The sequence below is a fragment of the Heteronotia binoei genome, chromosome 3 (genome assembly GCF_032191835.1).
Source record: "Heteronotia binoei isolate CCM8104 ecotype False Entrance Well chromosome 3, APGP_CSIRO_Hbin_v1, whole genome shotgun sequence".
NCBI lineage: Eukaryota > Metazoa > Chordata > Lepidosauria > Squamata > Gekkonidae > Heteronotia > Heteronotia binoei.
The window spans coordinates 5444568-5467438 of record NC_083225.1 but is presented as its reverse complement, the minus strand read 5'-3'; the positions used below and the strand labels follow the sequence as shown (position 1 = coordinate 5467438).

General features: G+C 44.8%; 1 protein-coding gene across 2 annotated transcripts in view; it reads right to left on the bottom strand.

The window, feature by feature from the left end:
• KLHL1 (kelch like family member 1) overlaps positions 1-22871 on the bottom strand; it is a 331806-nt gene that overhangs the window by 136105 nt on the left and 172830 nt on the right. For both annotated transcript variants that reach the window (XM_060233540.1, XM_060233541.1), the window contains exon 5: positions 1456-1668. In XM_060233540.1, the coding sequence (XP_060089523.1) occupies positions 1456-1668 (213 nt within the window). The remainder of the gene's footprint in view (positions 1-1455; positions 1669-22871) is intronic.

Sequence of the window (22871 nt, the reverse complement as noted above, 5' to 3'; positions counted from 1 at the left end):
TCTCTAAGCATACTTCATCAGACAAGGAATCCGGTGTATTCGGTGATCGAACTTTCTGTGTTTGAAGGCAGCAATCAGAGGCCCGGCAGCTCTGAACGCCGGCCAAACCGGTTTGCATTGGGCTTCCGCAAAACCACCAATGCACAACGCTGCTGCTGATTCAAAATGATAAGCAGCGATTAGCATCACTAAGGACTACTTAGCGGAACATCAAAGGGTAGGATTTTACTGAAACCTGGCATTCACTGATGACTGATGTATGTGATTGGTGCACAATCTAATTGTCTATTTAAACTATCGCCTGTTGGGCACAGCAGTTGTGTAGCAAGGATGGGGAAATACGAGACCTCTGTCATTTGTTTGACAATGTACACATGTGAAAAAAACAGTTGTTTTCTACTGCACTGTCAATAAGGAATCCAGTGAAACAAAATTGCTGAACACTCATGAATTGATGGACAGTGGAACGCAGATCTCTGTTTGCAACTGGCAAACAGGGAACAGGCTGAAACAGTGGCTGTTCATGCATCCCTAATTAAAAGGGTACAACTTTGCTTAGGATTGCGCTGATAATGCCCTAATTGTTGTGTCCTATGTATCAATAATTCTTTATTGAACATTTTAATTTGTGCAGTTCATCCGTTTTGCCACAACAGAGCTGTTTTGCCAGCCTTTCGGATGAGTCAGCGGACATCCAAATCTATCTGCCCTGTTGAGAATACTGGCCTCTGAACAACCCGAACCAAGCATCATTGTTGAGGCTCATATCATCACTCTGATAGCTGTTTGTTGGTTTAATAGTAATATGATTTTAATTAACTAAATTATATTGATATTGCGTGACCTATAACCCACCCTCAGCCTGCTTGTGGGGAAGGTAGGATAAAGATCAAAGTTATTAATAAAAAGGTGGGTAAAGGTAGTCTCCTGTGCAAGCACCGACTTGTTACCGACCCATAGGGTGACGTCACATCAGGACATTTTCTTAGCAGACTTTTAACAGGGTGGTTTGTCATTGCCTTCCCCAGCCAGCTACAAGTTACCCCCAGCAAACTGGGTACTCATTTTACCGACCCCCAGAAGGATGGAAGACTGAGTCAACCTTGAGCCGGCTACCTGAACCCAGCTTCCACCAGGATCAAACTCAGGTTGTGAACAGAGCTTGGACTGCAGGACTGCAGTTTTCCACTCTGCACCACAGGGCTCCTCCTAAGTTTAATCATAGTAGTAGTAGTTTAGTATTGGTAATTAACACACTTGTTAATTGCTTCTATAAGCTATCTTTCTGGTGTAACATCGTTGATTCTCCGATAAAAGAACCGGGGGGGGGAGTACAAGCAGGGAATAATTATCCTAGATTATCCTTGAACCACTGGGCATTTTGTTTCAAGACATTTTTTAAACAAAAGTGGTCAAAATATACCGATCATCTTAAAGAGGATTAAAGAACAATACCTGTGGTGGCAGAAGTGGCAACCTGATGTAGGCGAGTAGCATACTAAGGTCGTTGCATCTCCTGGGCATGTCATATTTGACCCACATCATTAAGGCATGGAAAATGGTCTCCTCATCAGGAACATTCACATCGTCACTGGCGAGAAGTTTATGGAGTTCATCGGCAGGCAACAGTAAAAATTCTTGGTTTCTAATAACCTCCATTATGTTCTCCTACAGAGAAAAAAAACATACAGATATTTCAGTGTTTACTCTTTAGGATAGAGTCCTAAAGACATCTTCAGGAAGGTAGGCATGATGGTCTGCAGTACAAGAGGTAGATTCAAATCCAGGAATACTTTAGAACAGGGGTGTCAAACATGTGGCCCAGGGACCAGATCAACTCCCAGAAGGCTCCTATCAGGCACACAAGCAACTCACTGTCATCTGCTCCCTTCTCTCTCTCTTGTTTCCTTCTGTGTCACAGCTTGCTTTGCCAGGCTTGCTCAACAGCATAGGGGCTACAGATCAAAGCCTCTATGTTTTCCATTGGCTGACCAGCACATGAAATAACTTATGTACAAAAGCTCACAATGCCCAGCCATATCATGTTTTCCCCTGGGTCTTAGGCTCAAAGCATTGGCTAGGAGATTTCTGTAATGAATGTCAATAAATCAAAAATAGCCTTGCAACTTACAGACACACACCTGAACAGCATACTCAGGATTGTTACAGTATAGACATTGTCTCCAGATTATGATGCAATAATTCAGAGCAAGAGGTGTCAGTCATCAGAGACAGTTAAAAATATTGCAAGAGTGCGAATCTTTTAAGCAAATTTTAAGTTTTAAAAAAAATCTTTGTGTTTGTCTGTGTTCTTGTTAATGTTTATATCTCTGCTACCCGGCATTATATTTTATAACACACTTGCCCCGGTTCGACAAGGTCTCATTTATGTCAGTTCTGGCCATCGTAACAAAAGAGTTCAACACCCTTGCTTTGGAGGCTAACAATATTTTTGGATACAGAACCTTCTGCTTCTCACAAAAATCTATTTAGTCTCTAAAGTACTTTATTTATTTTTATTTATTTATTTATTATTTGTATCCCGCCCTTCCCACAAGTGGCTCAGGGCGGCTCCCAACAATTAGTCAAACATAAAGTTAAACAAACCATCTGCAGTTGGTTTCCCTCCAATGTTCTCTATGGGAGATTTCTTCAAGTCCCCTTTAGCGAGAGACATTGTCTATGCGGTGTCAAGCATGGTGAAATTCCATTGATAATTGATTGTTATAGGGTCCTGCCTAAACCTGGTCTGTGAAGTATCATGGAGGATCCTACTTTGTCAGCTTTGTTATTCTTTCCCTTCCCCCCCCCCCCCCCCCGTCCTGCTTTATGGCTCAAAAGTAGAATTAGTGAGAACTGAAACTAACATGAGAAGAAGTAATCAGCACCTTCCCATACATTCCTGTAAGGGAGTACGGGACATCTGGGGAAAGCAAGGACGGAGTCCTGATAACACTATGGGAACGTAGACATTTATGATAGTTTATGTGTGAGTGCTACCCCGCACCCCCTCCCTTGGAATCCTTTTGAAGTAAGCCTTAAAAGTATTGTATCAATGTATTGATATGATATGATAAATTTATTGTCATTGTTCTCAAAAAAGGAAAATGAGAGCAACGAAATGAGGTGCTCTTCCACAAACATACCAACACATCAACACTAAAGAAAAGACATATACATAAACCATTTAAATACATCTAAAACAAATAACCATTCATGACCCTATATTTAGCCTACATCTAAAACAAGTAACCATTCATAGTCCTGCATTTAGCCTAACCACAGCACTTGGATAGAAGCTGCCCTTAAATCTATTTGTCTTAGCCTTCAACACTCTATATCGTCTGCCCGACGGTAAGATCTCAAATAGCAAGTGGCCCGGATGTGAAGCGTCCTTTAAGATCATTTGTATCTTCCTTTTACATCCCATATTATACAGATCCACCAATGAGGGGAGAGAGCATCCACAAATCTTCTGTGCTCTTACCATCACTCTTTGGAGCACCCTTCTCTCTGCTTCCGTGCAGCTCCCAAACCACACGCAGAGGCAATAAGATATAATGCTCTCAATGGAACTACGATAAAAGGCAACCAGCAGACTCCCTGACAGTTGTTGTGATCTTAAGAGTCTTAAATAGTATAGTTGTTGCTGGGCCTTTTTCTCTAGAGCTGAAGTATTTGCCTCCCATGTTAGATCCTGTTTCATAGTAATTCCCAAAAACTTTCATTCTGTCACCTGTTCTACCATAACACCATCAATAAACAATGGCTGAATATCCAGACTACTCTTCCTGTAATCCACTATGATTTCCTTCGTCTTATTTACATTAAAAATAAGATTATTTACTTTACTCCAAAGGGACAGCTGATGAACTTCCCTCCTATACGCAGACTCATCATTCTCGGAGATGAGCCCCACTAACGTTGTATCATCTGCATATTTAATGATTTTGTTACTCAGACTACTAGAAACACAATCAGACGTATAAATAGTGAAAAGAAGTGGACTCAAGACACATCCCTGAGGAGTGCCAGGATATCTTCACGGAGGAAATATATCCGTCCATTTTAACCCTTTGTGAGCGACCTGATAAAAAGTTCAAAATCCACTCACATATAGAGTCCGACAGCTTCAAATCCTTAAGCTTAAACAACAATCTATGGGGTGATATTGTATTAAAAGCGGAGCTAAAATCCACAAACAACATTCTAACATACGTCCCCTTTTTATCCAAATGCAATAAAGCAGTATAAAGGACAGTATTAACAGCATCCTCAGTAGATCTGTTTTTCCTGTAAGCAAACTGATGTTCATCAAAAGTAACAGGCAGGCAGGAAATAATATATTTTCGAACAAATTGCTCAAAACACTTCATTATCACAGAAGTCAAGGCCACTGGCCTATAGTCATTTAAAACCTTTGCTGGCGTCCTCTTTGGTATTGGGACAATAAGAGAAGCCTTCAAACAAGTGGGAACAATAGATTGTGACAAAGAACAATTAAAGATCTCAGTCCACACCCCAGCTAACTGCCCTGCACATTCCTTTACTACACAACCAGGGATATTATCAGGACCTGCAGCTTTTCTAGAATTTACTGCTTGCATTATGCGCCTAACATCGTGCTCCCTAACAACGAAAGGAGCACCTTGCTCGGTCCCCAGCGGTGATGTTACTAGTAATTCCGCTTCCTTTCGATCCACTTCGAACCGGGCATAGAAAGTGTTTAACTCCTCTGCCAGCTCCTGCTTTCCATTCATACTAGCCTTTAACGCCTTGAAATTAGTTAACTGCTGAATCCCCTGCCAGGCTTGTCTCAAATTATTCTGAGAAAGCCATTCTTCTATCCTGCCCTTATATGCAGCTTTGGCCTGTTTGATACCCCGCTTCAGATTTGCTCTAGCCACACTGTAAAGTGAGGCATCCCCAGACTTAAAAGCCTTATATCTCCTATGCAAAAGGGACCTAACAGTGCCAGTCATCCATGGCTTTTGATTTGGATAGGTTCTTGGCAGGATTACTCTCAAGAACCTGTTACACAGAAAGTATCGGTATCTCAATAAACGTAGTCTTTGTATCAAATTTGGCTCGTCATTGAACCCGCATGCTTGACATGCGGGCCAAGCTTGCCTGATTCCATCCAGCATATCTTATTGAACTTCCAACTGGAAGGTTCTGTTAGATAGTCTTGCCTTACCATCCTATAATCAAGAAAACAGGATTGATTACTGTTTCCTACTAAATGACAACATAACTGATATCACAAGAGCTGTTGCCAAATTCTTGGCTGAAATTGTCAAAAATTATTGTAAGCAGGTTTTATTGTGATTTTTAATCTTATTTTAGCCTTTTACGCTTTGAATCGACATATTTGACTATTGTTTGGCTGACAAGTCTCTGTATATCTCTTTTGGTTATGCCAATAATGGTGTGATTGATTAATACTGCTACTAGATTCAATTAGCTCTTTTAAAGAAATCTTGTTATTTTCAGAGTCCTTAGGTAATTTTTCTATTGAAAGTTAATTTGACAGAGATAAAGTTGGGTTTCCCCCCATTTCACTAAAAAAAATGTATTGTGGAAAAATTTTTCTCAAGTTTTGATTGGGAAGAACATTAGGAAGTGCTCCTTAATTAAAAAGTGAGTTTTGTCAGCTGTTCTTTCTGAAATGTTATATCTCTAAGGACTATATAATGCATTTTGCAGTAAACGGTTGTAACTGCTTATTAGAGCATTTGCATTAGAGAAAGTTAGGAACACTTATCTATAAATATGCCTGGGTGGAATTCTAGCAGGAGCTCCTTTGCATATTAGGCCGCACCCCCCTGTTGTAGCCAATCCTACAAGAACTTATGAAAAAGAGCCTTGTAAGCTCTTGGAGGATTGGCTACATCAGGGGCAGTGCTGGATTAAACCCTGTGGAGGCCCCTAGGCAGCTGAAATCATGGGGGCCCCCTTGCAAATTATCTCAGAGTTTGAGTGCCTGCCCCACCATTCATGTCCCCTGCTGCAGCCTGCAGGCACCTTCTTAAAAGCCCCTTTTACTAAGTTGTAGGGGAGAGGCAGAGAGAAGCAAACTTGGCAACAACACCAGCAGCAGCTGCACCAGGCAAGTCAGGCAAAGAGCAGCTAAGTTGTTGGCTGCTCATGCAGGCTGGGAGGGCTGCAAGCAGGGGGGAAATCAGGGATGGAGCTGGCCAAGGCCCCTAAAGACGTGGGGGCTCATAGGCTAGTGCCTACTTGGCCTAATTGTTAATCCGACTCTGATTAGGGGTGTGTGGCCTAATATGCAAAGGAGCTCCTGCTAGAATTCCACCCCTGTAAATATTCAATCCCTGCTTACTGTATGGGTTGGAAGCAACAGAGGATTTCTGCAGAAGAAAAGGAGGGTTGATTTTCCTCCCCCTTCCCCTCACCCAGAGCAGACCCCCAATTCCCCATTCACACTGTCCTTGGAGGTCTAGCATTTTGGCTGGCAGCAGAGTGTTTTCAGCAGGATCTAAGCCCAGGGTTTTTTTTTTTTGTAGCAGGAACTCCTTTGCATATCAGGACACACACCCTTGATGTAGCCAATCCTCCTGGAGCTTACAGTAGGCCCTGTACGAAGAGCCCTGTCAGCTCTTGGGGGATTGGCTACATCAGGGAGTGTGGCCTAATATGCAAAGGAGTTCCTGCTACAAAAAAATGCTGTCTAAGCCTATATACATTGTGTCCTGGCCCCACTGGCAGACCTCTTGATGACACCTGGGTTTTTTTGGCCACTGTGTGACCCAGAGTGTTGGACTGGATGGGCCATTGGCCTGATCCAACCTGGTTTCTCTTATGTTCTTATGTGTCCATACACAATATTTTGTACACAACTGCAAAAGTTTCAAGATCTGATCTGAGAGGGGAAGAAAAAGAAGGAATTCCCTGTCAGTCTTAGAATTTTGACTTCTGTCAAGTGACAGGCAGGGGCTGTGTGTTGCCCAAGCAAGAAAAGCAGGGACAGACACAGCCCCCTGCCAACAGCTCTCCCTGAACAGTTTTGTGTGCTGTCAGACTCAGCAAAGAAAGGAAGGCAAATTTTGTGAGAAAGGGCAGGCACCTGTCAGCCACCACATGGCTTCCTGTACTCCCAGACTGAGAGAAGAAAGACAGACAATTATTGTCAAGAAAGGCCACCTTTTGATGACAGGAGCAAAAGTCTTTTCCCTCGCTCCTTCCCCAGCTCTTACAGCAGGGGCCGGGAGCAGACACAACATAACAGCAGAAAATACCCCAAAGCATTGATTTGCATAATTAGTAGTCTATTTGCATAAAATGCAAATGGCGCTGCCCGAATGAGAGGAACTGGGACAAGGCAATCTAATGTGGATAGTTATAATTTCTGGTGCTCTAAGAATTTATAATGAAAAGGCTTACAGGCATTTAACTACAAACTGGCTTAAATTAGTTCCTAGTCCGAGGAATATACCGTTCAGGAAATGTAATTACATTTTTTAAAAAAATGTATACAATTAAGTTTTTTAAAACTGAAATTGGTTGACAACTGAATCCAGCTCCATTATGAAGATTTAATTTCATTTCTTAATCAGTACTAATACCCGATTTTGAGATCTATTCTAATATTACTTTTTTTGTTGGGGGGGGGCAGTTGTAGAACACTTTTTAAACTCACATACAGTAAAGAAGCCTTGGGATACATGTAATTAGTAAGAAATAATTTATTTGCCATAAGATAGCAGTTTGCTTGGCAACAACCTATGAATTTAACAAATAATTTTATTTGCATTGTTTTGTTTTGTTTTAAAAAATTGAGATTTGTCTGCATTCTTTCTCTAAACGCATTAGCGTGCAATTTTGACAACCCACATTCCATCGTGCAACCAAATGCTAAAATATCTGGGACAGAATTCTTAAGGATATTTCTTTTCATGGGGGGTTTCAGTTTGTCTTCTTCTCAGGGTTTTTTTTTAAGCAGGAATGCAGAGGAACACAGTTTTGGCTGGCTTGGCATCAGGGGGTATGACCCAATATGCAAATGAGTTCCTGCTGGGCCTTTTCTACAAAAAAAGCCCTGCTCGTGACAATGGTAGGGTTGCCAATCCCCAAGGGGGGCAGGGGATCCCCTGGTTTGGAGACCCTTCCCCCGCATCCGGGTCATCAGAAAGCGGGGGGAGGGGAGGGAAATGTCTGCTGGGAACTCTATTATTCCCTATAGAGATTTATTCCCATAGAAAATCATGGAGAATTGATCCGCGGGTTTCTGGGGCTTTGGGGGGGCTGTTTTTTTGGGGTAGAGGCACCAAATTTTCAATATAGCATCTAGTGCCTCTCCCCAAAGTACCCCCCAAGTTTCAAAAATATTGGACCCGGGGGGTCCAATTCTATGAGCCCCAAAAGAAGGTGCCCCTATCCTTCATTATTTCCTAGGGGAGGAAGGAATTGAAAAGGTGTGCCGTCCCTTTAAATGTGGTGGCCAGAACTCCCTTTGGAGTTCATTTATGCTTGTCACAGCCTTAATCTTGGCTCCACCCCATTGTCTCCTGGCTCCACCCCCAAAGTCTCCTGGCTCCACCCCCAAAGTCCCCAGATATTTCTTGAATTGGACTTGGCAACCCTAGACAATGGTGATGTCAGGGGGGTTGGCCTAATATGCAAATAGGCTCCTACTAAGCTTTTTCTACAAACAGTCCCTGATTCTTCTCAAATCTTGATGCATGGCTGCATAATCCAGACTAGCCTGACCTTGTCAGATCTCAGAAGCTAAGCAAGGTTGGCTCCAGTTAGTATTTGAAGGGGGGTTCTCCAAGGAATACCAGGCAATGGCAAACCACCTTTTGAATTTTTCTTGCCTTGAAAAGCCTACAGGGGGTGCCATAATTCAGCTGTGATTTGACAGCCCCCCCACCAAAAAAAAGTACACCTTTGTTGTTTCTCTCGGCTTGACTTCGCGAACGAAGATTTAAGAAGGGTGCAGTAGTCCACGTCTGCTGCAGGCTCACTGGTGGCTGACAAGACCAATGCAGGACAGGCAGATCTGGCCACAGTGGCTGCAGGGAAAAGTCTGATTTGGGGTTGGTGCTGTAGCAGTTGTTGTTAAACAGTTGGAAAACTCCTGTCTTTATGGCAGGCACAGAGAGCACATGTAAATGGAAGAAAAGCGACAGATCTCCGGCCAACTAATGTCAGCCATGGACTGACAGCTACCTTATAAGGGGAGAAGGAACACTCAGGGCATTGCTGGGCTGGAGGCAAATGCATTTCCTGGCCACAATAATTGAAAACCATTATTGCTTCTGTTTGCACAGTGCATATGGAGTACAGGACTGTGGCACTCTTTGATCTTAAAGGTGCTTTCTTTGTATTTCTCCCATGGGATCCAGGGAACTGGGCAAAGGAAGCTCTGGCTCTTTCCTTCCTTCCTCAGAGAACCAGAAAAGGGAGGAGCCTCAGCCAATAGAAGGAAGAGAGGCTTGGCTCAGTAGCTCTGACGTGTTGAGACAGCCCAGCAATGCAAGTTCAGCCTTCCCCCCTTCCTCCCCAAGGGAGGAGCCTCAGCCAACGGAGAAAATAGAGGTTTTGCTCTGGAAAACAAATCAGCCAGTATCATAATGCCCCTGTATAAATCGATGGTGCGGTCCCATTTGGAGTACTGTGTGCAGTTCTGGTCGCCGCACCTCAAAAAGGATATTATAGCATTGGAGAAAGTGCAGAAAAAGACAACTAGAATGATTAAAGGGCTGGAATACTTTCCCTATGAAGAAAGGTTGAAACGCTTGGGACTCTTTAGCTTGGAAAAATGTCGACTGCGGGGTGACATGATAGAGGTTTAAAAGATAATGCATGGGATGGAGAAAGTAGAGAAAGAAGTACTTTTCTCCCTTTCTCCCAATACAAGAACTCGTGGGCATTTGATGAAATTGCTGAGCAGACAGGTTAAAACGGATAAAAGGAAGTACTTCTTCACCCAAAGAGTGATTAACATGTGGAATTCACTGCCACAGGAGGTGGTGGCGGCCACAAGCATGGCCACCTTCAAGAGGGGTTTAGATAAAAATATGGAGCAGAGGTCCATCAGTGGCTATTAGCCACAGTGTGTGTGTGTATATGTGTATATATAAAAAATTTTTGGCCACTGTGTGACACAGAGTGTTGGACTGGATGGGCCATTGGCCTGATCCAACATGGCTTCTCTTATGTTCTTATGAGCTCCTGTGCAATTGAGCAAGCCTGGCAAAGCAAGCTGTGATGTAGAAGGAAGCAAGACAGAGGAAGAAGGAAGCAGATAAGAGCCAGTTGCTTCGGGGCCTAATAAGAGCCCTCCAAGGGCCTGATTTGGCCCTTGGGCTGCATGTTTGACACCCCCGCTCTAGGCCTTTGTTCATAGTAAATATATTTATTTCTCATTCTGTCCTCATCTATGGATACTTAAATCTGGAGACTGTGGCTATGGGTAAAGAAGACAGATCTTTCTACAAAACTGCAAAAAAAAAAAAAGAGAAAAAGGCCCAGGTATGTAAAGAAACCTGAAATTAAAACAAAAACAGCAGCCACCCCAGTGTTCTTCCTAGAGCATGCAGAGCAGAGTCAGAGAAAAGGGGTGGGAATTCCTCCTGCCTCTCTTTCCACTGACAAAAGCAGGATGAAAGGAAACATGGAAGCTCCTTCTTCTCCCTTGCAGCCCCATGCAAATAAGTGCTTTTTAATTAGTGCCCTAATAAGTGCTTTTTAATTGGTTTAATTAGTACAAGAGACTATGAGTCCAGTCATGCACCCGTGACCTTGCATGTGAACATAAGAACATAAGAGAAGCCATGTTGCATCAGGCCAACGGCCCATCCAGTCCAACACTCTGTGTCACACAGCGGCCAAAAAACAAAACCCAAGTGCCATCAGAAGATTCACAAGTGGAGCTAGAAGCCCTTCCACTTTGCCCGCCCCAGCACCAAGAATACAAACCATCATTTGCCCCAGACATAAGAACATAAGAGGAGCCATGTTGGATCAGGCCAGTGCCCCATCCAGCCCAACACTCTGTGTCACGCAGTGGCCAAAAAACCCAGGTGCCATCAGGAGTTCCATCAGTGGGGCCAGGTCACTAGAAGACCTCCCACTGTGCCCCCCCAGCACCAAGAATACAGAGCATCACTGCCCCAGACAGAGAGTTCCAACAATGTGCTGTGGCTAATAGCCACTGATGGACCTCTGCTCCGTATGTTGGACCTCTGTTCCCTATGTGTCAGGCATATAATGTAGTTTCCCCATTGCAGAACATTTCTAAACAGTTGCACCCTTATAAGCATATTGACTTCAAAGTGTTTAGAAGGGTGTGTGACTCAATTTAGGATTGCACTATATAATTCACCTTCCCATAAGGTACGCACTTTATGACCTAGACTGATGATTTCTCAGGTATCTTCCAAGAACACATGATATTTTGAAAGAAGATAAGATACCCATTCAGTGGCCTGCTCCAGTGATACAAACCAAGGCTCTGTTTGAAATTTTGCCATAGCACAGTGTGTGTTGCCAAAAAATGGCTGCAACAAAATGGCTGCCACAGAATGTAGAGCTAGCCACAAAATGGCTGCTGCTTACAGTCAATGAAGTTCCATTTCCTGTGGTAGCAATGGATGCCAAAGCAGGTTTTTAAAACCTGCACACCCCAATCAATAAGAAGTTTCACTGGCCAGTAAGTTTCACTGGGCAAAAGCCTTAAATAGCCCCTTAGGGTTGCCAAATCCAATTCAAGAAATACCTGGGGACTTTGGGGGCGGAGCCAGGAGACATTGGGGGTGGAGCCAGGAACAAGGGTGTGACAAGCATAATTGAACTCCAAGGGAGTTCTGGCCATCACATTTAAAGGGACAGCACACCTTTTTAAATGCCTTTCTTCCATAAGAAATAATGGATAGGGGCACCATCTTTTGGGGCTCATAGAATTGGACCCCCGATCCAAACATTTTGAAACTTGGGGGGTATTTTTGGGAGAGGAACTAGACGCTATACTAAAAATCTGGTGCCTCTATCTCAAAAAATAGCCCCCCCAGAGCCCCCAATACCCGTGGATCAATTCCCCATTATTCCCTATGGGAATCGTTCTCCATAGGGAATAATAGAGTGCCCAGTAGACATTTCCCTCCCCCCCCACGCTTTCTAAAGTGGGGGGAGGGCCTCCAAACCAGGGAATCCCCTGCCCCCTCCCTCTCTCTCTCACACAAGTACTTACTAGATCTTCTTACTGCAGAACTCTACTTGCTGTGAAAACGAAAGCAAAAGAAAGGGAGGGGCCGTTCTCCTCGGAAACTATTACTGACCCTTTCCCATGAAGCCCTTCCTGTTTCCTGCTTCCTGTTCAGCCTTAAAGGCACACAATTTAAAAACTGTTTGCAGGTTTCTAAACCTGCAGGAGCTCTAAAACTACAGGATGACTGTGGGGGCGGGGCTTCCCCCCACCAGCCAGCTGGCTGGGGGCGGGGAGAAGCCTGTCAAAACGGGGGATCCCCCACTGAGACCTGGGGATTGGGAAGCCTATAGCCCCTACCTACTTTCTAAGAACACCAGGAAAGGTGTCAGCGGGCACCAGGGTGCCCACAGTCAGCGTGACCCAGTAGGCCAGGTAGGCAGCCACGTAGGGTGCCACCTGGTCACAGGGGCAGGCAGGGATGCACCTCTCCTCCTGGTGTCCCTTCCCTGTCACTGTGCTCGCCCTTCGTGCAGCCCACCTTTCTGCCACCCTCCCACGCCTCACAGTCCAACTTGGTGGGTTGGTGTTGTGGCGGTTACACTGCAGCAAGGGCGGATAAGTGCACAGTCTGCAGAAATTCCATAAGTGGCAAACTCTATAAAACCTGATGAAGGAATCAAGCAGAAATAAGACTCAGAAGGATTTCAGCCGATTTCAATAGCCCCATTTCAGAGAGCAGGACTTCCCCAAGGGTAACACTCACAAACAGCCTTCACTTATACAATGTTAAAACCAGGCCAGAAGCACAGTGATGTAACAATTAATCAACGGAGTTCTCAAGCCTCAGTGAAAAGTAGCAACAGTCTAAAGGGCATCGAACTCCTGATTTTTTCCTTCACATACCATATGGGTTTATGTATTTATGCCTCAGTTGCTCAGTTATACATAAGGTTGCCAAGTCCAATTTAAGAAATATCTGGGGACTTTGGGGGTGGAGCCAGGAGACTTTGGGGGTGGAGCCAGGAGACGTTAGGGGTGGAGCCAAGATCAAGGCTGTGACAAGCATAATTGAACTCCAAAAGGAGTTCTGGCAGTCACATTTAAAGGGACCGCACGCCTTTTCAATTCCTTCTTTCCATAGGAAATAATGAAGGATAGGGGCACCTTCTTTTGGGGCTCATAGAATTTGACCCCCTGGTCCAATCGTTTTGAAACTTGGGGGATATTTTGGGGAGAAGCACTAGATGCTGTACTGAAAGTTTGGTGCCTCTACCTCAAAAAACAGCCCCCCCCCCAGAGCCCCAGATACCCGCGGATCAATTCTCCATTATTTTCTATGGGAATAAGTCTTCATAGGGAATAATGGAGTGCCCAGCAGACATTTCCCTCCCATCCCCCCGCTTTCTGATGACCCTGAAGCGGGGGGGAGGGTCTCCAAACCGGGGGATCTCCTGCCCCCACCTGGGGATTGGCAACCCTAGTTATACATGTATATTTCTTGACTGTTTATTATTCTTCTATAGAAGAAGAAAACTGCAGATTTATACACCACCCTTCTCTCTGAATCAGAGACTCAGAGTGGCGTACAATTTCCTTTATCTCCCTCCCCCACAACAGACACGCTGTGAGGTGGATGGGTAGGGTTGCCAAGTCCAATTTAAGAAATATCTGGGGACTTTGGGGGAGGAGCCAGGAGACATTGGGGTGGAGCCAAGATCAAGGCTGTGACAAGCATCAGTGAACTCCAAAGGGAGTTCTGGCCATCACATTTAAAGGGACGGCAAACCTTTTCCATGCCTTCCTTCCATAGGAAATAATGAAGGATAGGGGCACCTTCTTTTGGGGCTCATAAATTGGACTCCCTGGTCCAATCATTTTGAAACTTGGGGGATATTTTGGGGAGAAGCACTAGATGCTGTACTGAAAATTTGGTGCCTCTACCTCAAAAAACAGCTCCCCCAGAGCCCCAGATACCCGCAATCAATTCTCCATGATTTTCTATGGGAATAAATCTCTATAGGGAATAAGAGTTCCCAGCAGACATTTCCCTCCCCTCCCCCCGCTTTCTGACGACCCTGAAGCGGGGGGAGGTCCTCCAAACCGGAGGATCCCCTGCCCCCACCTGGGGACTGCCAACCCTATGGATGGGGCTGAGACAGCTCTCCTAGAAGCTGCCCTTTCAAAGACAACTCTTGCAAAAGCTATGGCTAAACAAAGGCCATTCCAGCAGCTCCAAGTCAAGGAGTGGAGAATCAAACCCGGTTCTCCCAGATAAGAGTCCACACACTTAACCACGACACCAAACTGGCTCTGTGAACCTTTCACTGGTTGTTATTCCTTCATTGCTCTTAGGAGTATTCTGTTTTAGGCTTTCTGTACTCCTGAGCCCGTTTTGTCTACTGTGTGAGAAATTGATCAAATCAGCAAGATAGAAAGAAAGCAGTATTTGTATATAATTTCTGTTGAAAAATCACATCCCCCCCCCCCCTCCTCCATCTTGGAAGTTAATGGGCTTTGTCTGACTTAAACTAGGGGTAAAGTCACCAATGTGCCTAAATCATGAACATACACATTCACTTTATCGGTTGTTGTTTCGAGACTGGGTAAATATGAGTTAAAATTACTGCATAGCCATGGAGTTTGCTGGGTGACCTTGGGTCGATCAAGGTTTTCCCAGCCTTGCCTAACTCGCATATGGTTGGATCTTGTGGAGACACTCCATTAATGCTTACAAGAATTAACAAGTGGCATCAGATGAAGAATAAGACTGCAGATTTATACCCTGCCTTTCTTTCCGAACCAGAGCAGTTCACAATTTCCTTTACCTTCCTCCCCCACAACAGACACCCTGTGAGGTGGGTGAGGCTAAGAGAGCTCTTACAGCAACTGCCCTTTCAAGGACAACCTCTGTGAGAGCTATGGTTGACCCAAGGCCATGCTAGCAGCTGCAAGTGGAGGAGTAGGGAATCAAACCCAGTTCTCCCAGATAAGAGAGCTATGGCTGACCCAAGGCCATTCCAGCAGGTGCAAGAGGAGGAGTGGGGAATCAAACCCGGTTCTTCCAGATAAGAGAGCTATGGCTGACCCAAGGCCATTCCAGCAGGTGCAAGTGGAGGAGTGGGGAATCAAACCCGGTTCTCCCAGATAAGAGAGCTGTGGCTGACCCAAGACCATTCCAGAAGCTGCAAGTGGAGGAGTGGGGAATCAAATCCGGTTCTCCCAGATAAGAGAGCTGTGGCTGACCCAAGGCCATTCCAGCAGGTGCAAGTGGAGGAGTGGGGAATCAAACCTGGTTCTCCCAGATAAGAGTCCGCACACTTAACCACTGCACCAAACTGGCTCAGGAGAGAGCATTTTGCACTGAATGGAAATGACCACCATTACCAGAACTGATCTGTCAGTGCCAAGCCATGGGTTGTTAATAGGAATAAAATGGGTAGGGGACTTTTTGGGAAAAGAGTAATATATGAATAAATACATAAAAGAAGTCACGTTGGACAACAGAAAGGAAATGGGCATGCTATTTTGAGGTAAAGATTTAGTGTATGATTGCTTATTGTGAGACCTTAAAATGTATTGTGGTCTTTTGTATATATATTGGTAACAATATATCTCGAAAATATTACTCTGCTCTTTTAAATTGATATAAACTAATATGTAGAAACATTTTGCAATAGAAAATTATATATAATTTATAGTATTACAGCCACCAACGGTGCAATCCTAAGCAGACTTGCATCCTTCTAAGTGTAGTGAAGTCAAGGCATTCAGAAGGGTATAACGCAGTTTAGGATTCCACAGGGAATGTGCTACAACAGAATGAAATACTGCTTCCTCATTTTCTTTTCACCAAGATAGATCTGCAGATTGTATTGTCACTTTATCCCAAATTAACTACTCGCATAAACTTTTTAAGGAGAGTGTTAGATACAAGTCACCGGGAACCTGTCACATTAAATTGTTTTACCCCGACAGAAACACTTACAAACTGCTCATTGAACTGCATCTTGAATGCTGAAAATATGCCAATGTGCACTCTGAATCCCAGAGATAAATTTCAGTCTCAAACGAGATTGGAAAGCATTTGTCATGTGGCACATTATATCGATTAAACTGACAGAGCCACATGGTTTATTGGCCTCTTGCAAACTGCACACTTGGAAGGAATGCTCATTGTGTTTTGTTTTGTCAGAAGTATCCGGTGATCTCATAATGTCGGCAAGTTGTAATGTGCAGTTTCTTCTCTCACTTATGTGCTTGTTTCCAAATAAAAGAAACATAAGTAGTTTCAGCCACATGTGTGTAGACTGTCAAGCGCGCTCATTTCTGTAATGTATGTCTCCTAGAGAAGGAGCAGGTCACCAACTCTATATTACTCCCCCCTTATTTACAGCCAGTGGGTAAGTAATAAATCCATCTGGCCCTAGGATGTTTATGCTACAGCATGGCTGGCATTACCTTCAAGTTGCCTCTCCCATAGTTTCACACAGACAACACTTATCTTCTCCCAGACTAGTGTGAGAATGTTTGATGTTTCCAATAGCCTGAAATTCCTTAGTAATAAAATAGATAGTGGTTTAGTAACCTTTGAACCTGTGACTCAAGTATGCATCTGTATGGTAATCTTTGATGATATCCTATATAGCAACTGTGTAACTGTGTGTACGTCATTAGTCCCAAGGCTTGTGTCCTTGGTACAGCTCCTGAGTTTCTAGCAATAAAACTACTTTGATTTAAAACAAAGAACTGGTTATTGAGAAATATCAGCGCTTCACATTTTGGGAGTAATCCCACTTGGGGACATAACCGAATTGGAAACTTTCTTCCACAAAGGTGGAGAAAGCTCCAGATAATGGAGTAGCCCCCAACAATCCAGACCAACTATTGGTGAAGATCAAAGACCCAACATAGCCCCGAGACAACCTCCGTGGCATGTACTCGACACCAGGAGAAAGTCTCCGCTGCACATACAGCGACTGTTCATAACCCCAATGGATTGGGGCCCCAGAAGGTCCACTAGCCTGATGGATGAGGCACCCACTCGGAGAGAGGTAATCTTAGCGCTAACCCCCCCCCCCCCTACGCACAGGGATGGGGGATGACAGCAACCAAGGCACCTCTGAGGTGAGTGGAGGGGATGGTTGAAAAGAAAGAGGTCCTGATCCTATCCCAGAGAAGGAGGAGGAGGAAGAGCAAAACCCCAACCCACGGGACTTCCTCCAAATGATGAGGCTGGAGATGCCAGAAATGGCCAGAGGTCTCAGAGAAGAAATCAGGCAAACAACGCCTTTATGACCCAAGAAGTGAGAAGGCAGCTAGACCGGGCACTGCAACCTCCAGCGCCGAGTGGGGGACAACCACAACAACCTCCTCCACCACAACCGCAACAACCCCAGCAACTTCAGCTGCCGCCAAGGGATTACGGCCAGGGCCGCGAGCTGGATGCCACCTTCGAGGGGGCCCCGAGGAGGTGGAGTACTTTTCAATACAAGCTAACAGCTTTATGCTGTATTGGGGGCACACCTTCCCTGATGAGTTTAGCCGAATGGATTACTTAGGCTCCATACTAAAGGGGGCTGCCAAGAGATGGTACGTGAGTCTGTACAAAACCTGGAGCCCCGAACTAGACATAGTGGCAGCATTCCTGCAAGCACTGTTAATGCAATATGAAGATCCCCTGCAGGAAACCCGAGGGCTGATGACACTGAGAGACTTACAACAGGGATCCAAAGCTGTAAGAGAGTATGCAGCCGTTTCGGGCCAACACGGCTAAAGTACGAGGATGGAACGAGTGGATGAAGATTGAGCAGGTCCAGAGGGGCCTAAACGCCAGAGTGCTGGATCGAGCCCTCCAACAGGATCGCCCTACCTCACTGGTAGGGTGGCTGCAACTGGCAGGGGTTGTGGAAACCAACATGAAGAGAGTGGCTCTCCAGTGTCAACAGCAGCAAGGGGGTAAGGGAGGATGTGAGTTTCAGCCGGGGGCAAAAGCAGAAGGGTGGAAAGCATGTCAGTCCTGGGGGACAACTAAACTAACCACCCCCAGATGCTGCTTTCGGTGTGGTGACCCTAACCACATGGTGGCAAACTGCCCCAAGCAGCCTCAAGGGCTGCCCCCTTACCCCAAAGACCAGCACACCCAAAGCAAAGAAGGTGGAGGGACGAGTGAAAGAACCAGCAAAGGGCAGCTCGGCGTCCATCATCCCACAAGAAGAAGAGATCATCGTCATCAGCTAAATGGGAAAAGACGCCTGGGAAGACAAACCGGTGGGAAACAAGAGCGACCTAATGGAGTCATGGAACTAATGGAGCCACTGAGGGTGAGGATCATGGGGACTTTGTTTTGCATTCCACTGACTTTACTGAAACCTAGACTTAATCGTTTTATACACGCCTGAGTGCCACAAGATTCTGGGTGCACTAGAGACATAATCACATTCGAACTAGTGGAGGCTCTTGGACTGCCTATGAGTCCTCTACAGCATCCCATCCAATTTGAACAAATGGATGGGACAGTAATGAAGGGGGAACCCTGCACGGAACAAACCCAAGGGGTGCCAGTGGGGATAGAAGACCACTGGGACACAGAGATTTTTGTTGTGGCCCCTTCATTGTCATTTGACATTGTCCTGGGAGTGGGATGGTTGGCTAAACATGAGCCCAACATAAAGTGGGGGGACCAAATTATAGACTTTAGAGATGGAGGATGTGAGCCTCACAAACGAACGTGGAATGGGGCCCTGAACCATCCCCGTTGAATGAGAAACTATGCTTCACAATAGAAGAGGTGAGATTGATCCCGAAAGAGTACAGAGGCTTAAAAGAAGTGTTCAGTGAAGAAGAAGCTAATGAGCTTCCCCCTCATTGGGACACTGACTGTGCCATAGAACTGATTCCGGGGCAAAGCCTCCCCAGAGCCAAACTATACTCCATGGGTGGGCTGAAAAAGCGAGCGCCACAAGTTTTTAGACAAGAACCTAAAATGTGGGTTCATTAGTCCAGCCATGGCTCCCCATGCAGCCCCAGTGCTTTTTAGGAAAAAGAAGGATGGGGGGCTTCGGCTATGTACGGATTTTAGGGGAATCAATGCGATTTCAACATCAAATGCGTACACTCATAAAGGACTTATTAAGCACAGTGTCAGAGGGGAAGATTTTTACCAAGCTGGAGCTGAGAGACGCTTACTTTCAGGCACGTATAAAAGAGGGAGACGAATGGAAAATGGCATTTAATACGCCAATGGGGCAATTTGAGTACTTGGTCATGCCTTTTGGGTTGCAAGGGGCCCCAGGAGTCTTCATGAACTTCATAAATGGATGATATAATTATTTATTCCAAAGACCTCCCCTCACATGTGAAACTGGTAAGGGAAGTCTTAGCAACCCTCTATGAAAACCAACTGTATGCAAAGCTATCCAAGGGCAAGCTCCATAAGACGGAATTGGATTATCTAGGCTACCGAGTGTTGGGGAGGGGTTTGGCAATGGACCCTGCTAAAATACAAGCTGTGCTACATTGGGAACCCCCAAGAACACATAGACAGCTCTAATTCTTTATCGGATTTGCAATTTTTTACCGTAATTTTATACAAGGGTTCGCACACACCATGCTTTCCTTGATGGACCTCCTCAAAACAAAAGGGAGAGGTCCCAAAGCCAAGCAGCCAGGAGCAAAATTAAATTGGACAGAAAGCTGCCAAGAGGCATTCACCAAATTAAAGAGATTGTTTACCAGTGAACCCATTCTGATTCACCCCAATGAGTTAAAACCATTTGTGGTCCAATGTGACACCAGTGATGTCACCATGGGGACAATTCTAATGCAACCAGATGAGGGGGGGGGGGTCCCTAAATGTCAGAACTGGGAACTCCAAGAATGACTCATTACTTTGTTTCAAAAGTCAAGATGTTTATTGAGAACTTAGTGTCCAGGAAGAAAGCAAGTTGACTCTGATAACTTTCTCAGTTATCGGTACATTCTTATGCAGGGGTAACAGCCACAATAAAACCATTTCTCACACCCAGAGAGACAGGCGTCTGTTCCCAGGCCCCTTATCTCCAAACGCGGGGGAAAGGAACCCCGCTGCTTCTCTCTGGCATCCTTGGCTTCAAAGGCCACCTGCAGATGTTTCCCAGGGCTATCTGTCACCCTTCAATGGTTAGTATTTATTTGAAATGCAAAGTTACAGGGCTAGTAGACATCTCTAATATGGAGTCAGTTAGGCTAACAATAGTTGCTCAGCATATAGGAAAGTTCTGACACTAAAACCCTGCGCTTACATCTCTAAAGATCAGAGGAACTGGTCGATATGGGACAAGGAACCGTTCACTGTAACATTTGCGCTTAAGACGTGGACATCTTGGTTAGAAGGAGCGAGGGTCCCGTTTGAAATATGGACAGACCATAAAAACCTGGAAGCCCTAACTGGGCATAGAAAACTAACTGAGAAGCAGATCAGGTGGGTGGGATTCTTTGCCAAATTTGATTTGAAATTGAAACACATCCCAGGATTAAAAAATTCCCTGGCTGATGCGCTATCTCCCTCCCCCAGCACAACAGCCAAAGGGAGGAGGTAATCGATTCATTAATCTCCCCCAACCAATTGGGGGGAGTTGTAACCACCCGCTCACAAGCAAAGCATGGAAAACCCGAAGAGAAGTGGTGGGGGGGAACGACTGATTAAGAAGGTGGGAAAAAAGGAGATGCCGTACCCGAGGGGGTGAAAAAGGGGAAAGGGGGCTTCTGGTACAAGGACAATAAGCTTTACGTGCCAGGGAGCCTCTGGAAAGAAGTGCTACAATTCTGTCATGATAACAAATTTTCCAGGGACTTTGGATATGTCAAGACTCTGCATTTAGTGAATAGGCAATTTTGGTGGCCATTTATGAAAAGGGACATATCTGAATATGTAGCTTCGTGCCCGATATGTTTGATGGCTAAGAGAAGTATGTGTGGGGGGGAAACCCCCTCGGTTTGTTACAACCACTGGAAACAGCAAGCAGACCATGATCAGTGGTGTCATTGGATTTTATCATAGAACTTCCCCCTTCTCAGGGAAAAACCGTAATCCTTGTAGTAGTGGGCACCTTTGCTAAGCAAGCGCACATCATCCCCTGCTGTCAAATACCCATGGCTAAAAAACTAGCCCAGCTGTTCTTCTAACACATGGTGAAATTACACTCTTTTCTGGATAAATTAATTAGTGACAGAGGAGTACAGTTCGTTGCCAACTTCTCGCAGGAGTTTTGTAAATTAACCAGGATCGGGCAGGGATTGAGCTCCGCATACCACCTTCAGACTGACAGACAGATGGAGAGGGTAAATGCATTGCTGGAGCAATATTTAAGATGTTTTGTGAACTATCAATAGTCAAATTGGGCAGAATTGCTCCCTTTTGCAGAATATGGCTATAATAACAGCATGCATAGCTCCACCAAATCCTCCCTCTTCCTGGTAGTGAATGGCTATGAAAGAAGACCCTTTCCACAATTACCAGGAGGATCAATGCCTGAGACCCCATCAACTTTTGAACAATGGTGGGGAAAGTTGGGGAGGGCTTGGAACAACATCCAAGAAAACCTAGAATTGGCTAAAGAGACTTACAAAAAACATTACGACAAGCAACATTCCCCTGCTTGGGATTTTAAAGTAGGGGATACCGTATTTCTATCTACCAAGAACTTGCCACTACCACAAGCTTCTAAAAAGCTGGCATACAAGTTTTTGGGACCGTTCCATATTAAACGCGTGATCAATAAAGTGACTGTAGAACTCGAATTACCAAAACTGTTCAGTAAGATACATCCCATCTTTCATTGCAGTTTATTTTGGAAAGACCCTGGAGTGACACCTTGGCACCCCAGACCCAAAGCTCCAGAACCTATTCCAATGGGAGATCAGAATCACCGTGAAGTAAAAGAAATCTTAGATCCTAAACAAAAGCGGGGTGTATTGTATTTTCTATTAGATGGAAGCATTTCTCAACAGCACACGATGAATGGGTGATTAGTTCAAATGTGAGAGCATCAGCGCTAATTAAACAATTCTATGCTAAATATCCTTCAAAGCCCAGAAGGAGGGCTTGGGGGGGGGGGGCAGAATGTCAAGCGCGCTCATTTCTGTAATGCATGTCTCCTAGAGAAGGAACAGGTCACCAACTCTATATTGCTCCCCCTTATTTACAGCCAGTGGGTAAGTAATAAATTCATCTGGCCCTAGGATGTTTATGCTACAGCCTGGCTGGCATTACCTTCAAGTTGCTTCTCCCACAGTTTCACACAGACAACCCTTATCTTCTCCCAGACTAGTGTGAGAATGTTTGATGTTTCCAATAGCCTGAAATTCCTTAGTAATAAAATAGATAGTGGTTTAGTAACCTTTGAATCCGTGACTCAAGTATGCATCTGTATGGTAACCTTTGATGATATTCTATATAGCAACTGTGTAACTGTGTGTACGTCATTAGTCCCAAGGTTTGTGTCCTTGGTACAGCTCCTGAGTTTCTAACAATAAAACTACTTTGATTTAAAACAAAGAACTGGTTATTGAGAAATATCGGCGCTTGACATAGAGGTAGATAGATAGATAGATAGATAGATAGATAGATAGATAGATAGATAGATAGATAGATAGATAGATAGATAGATAGATAGATAGATAGATAGACAGACAGACAGACAGACAGACAGACAGACAGACA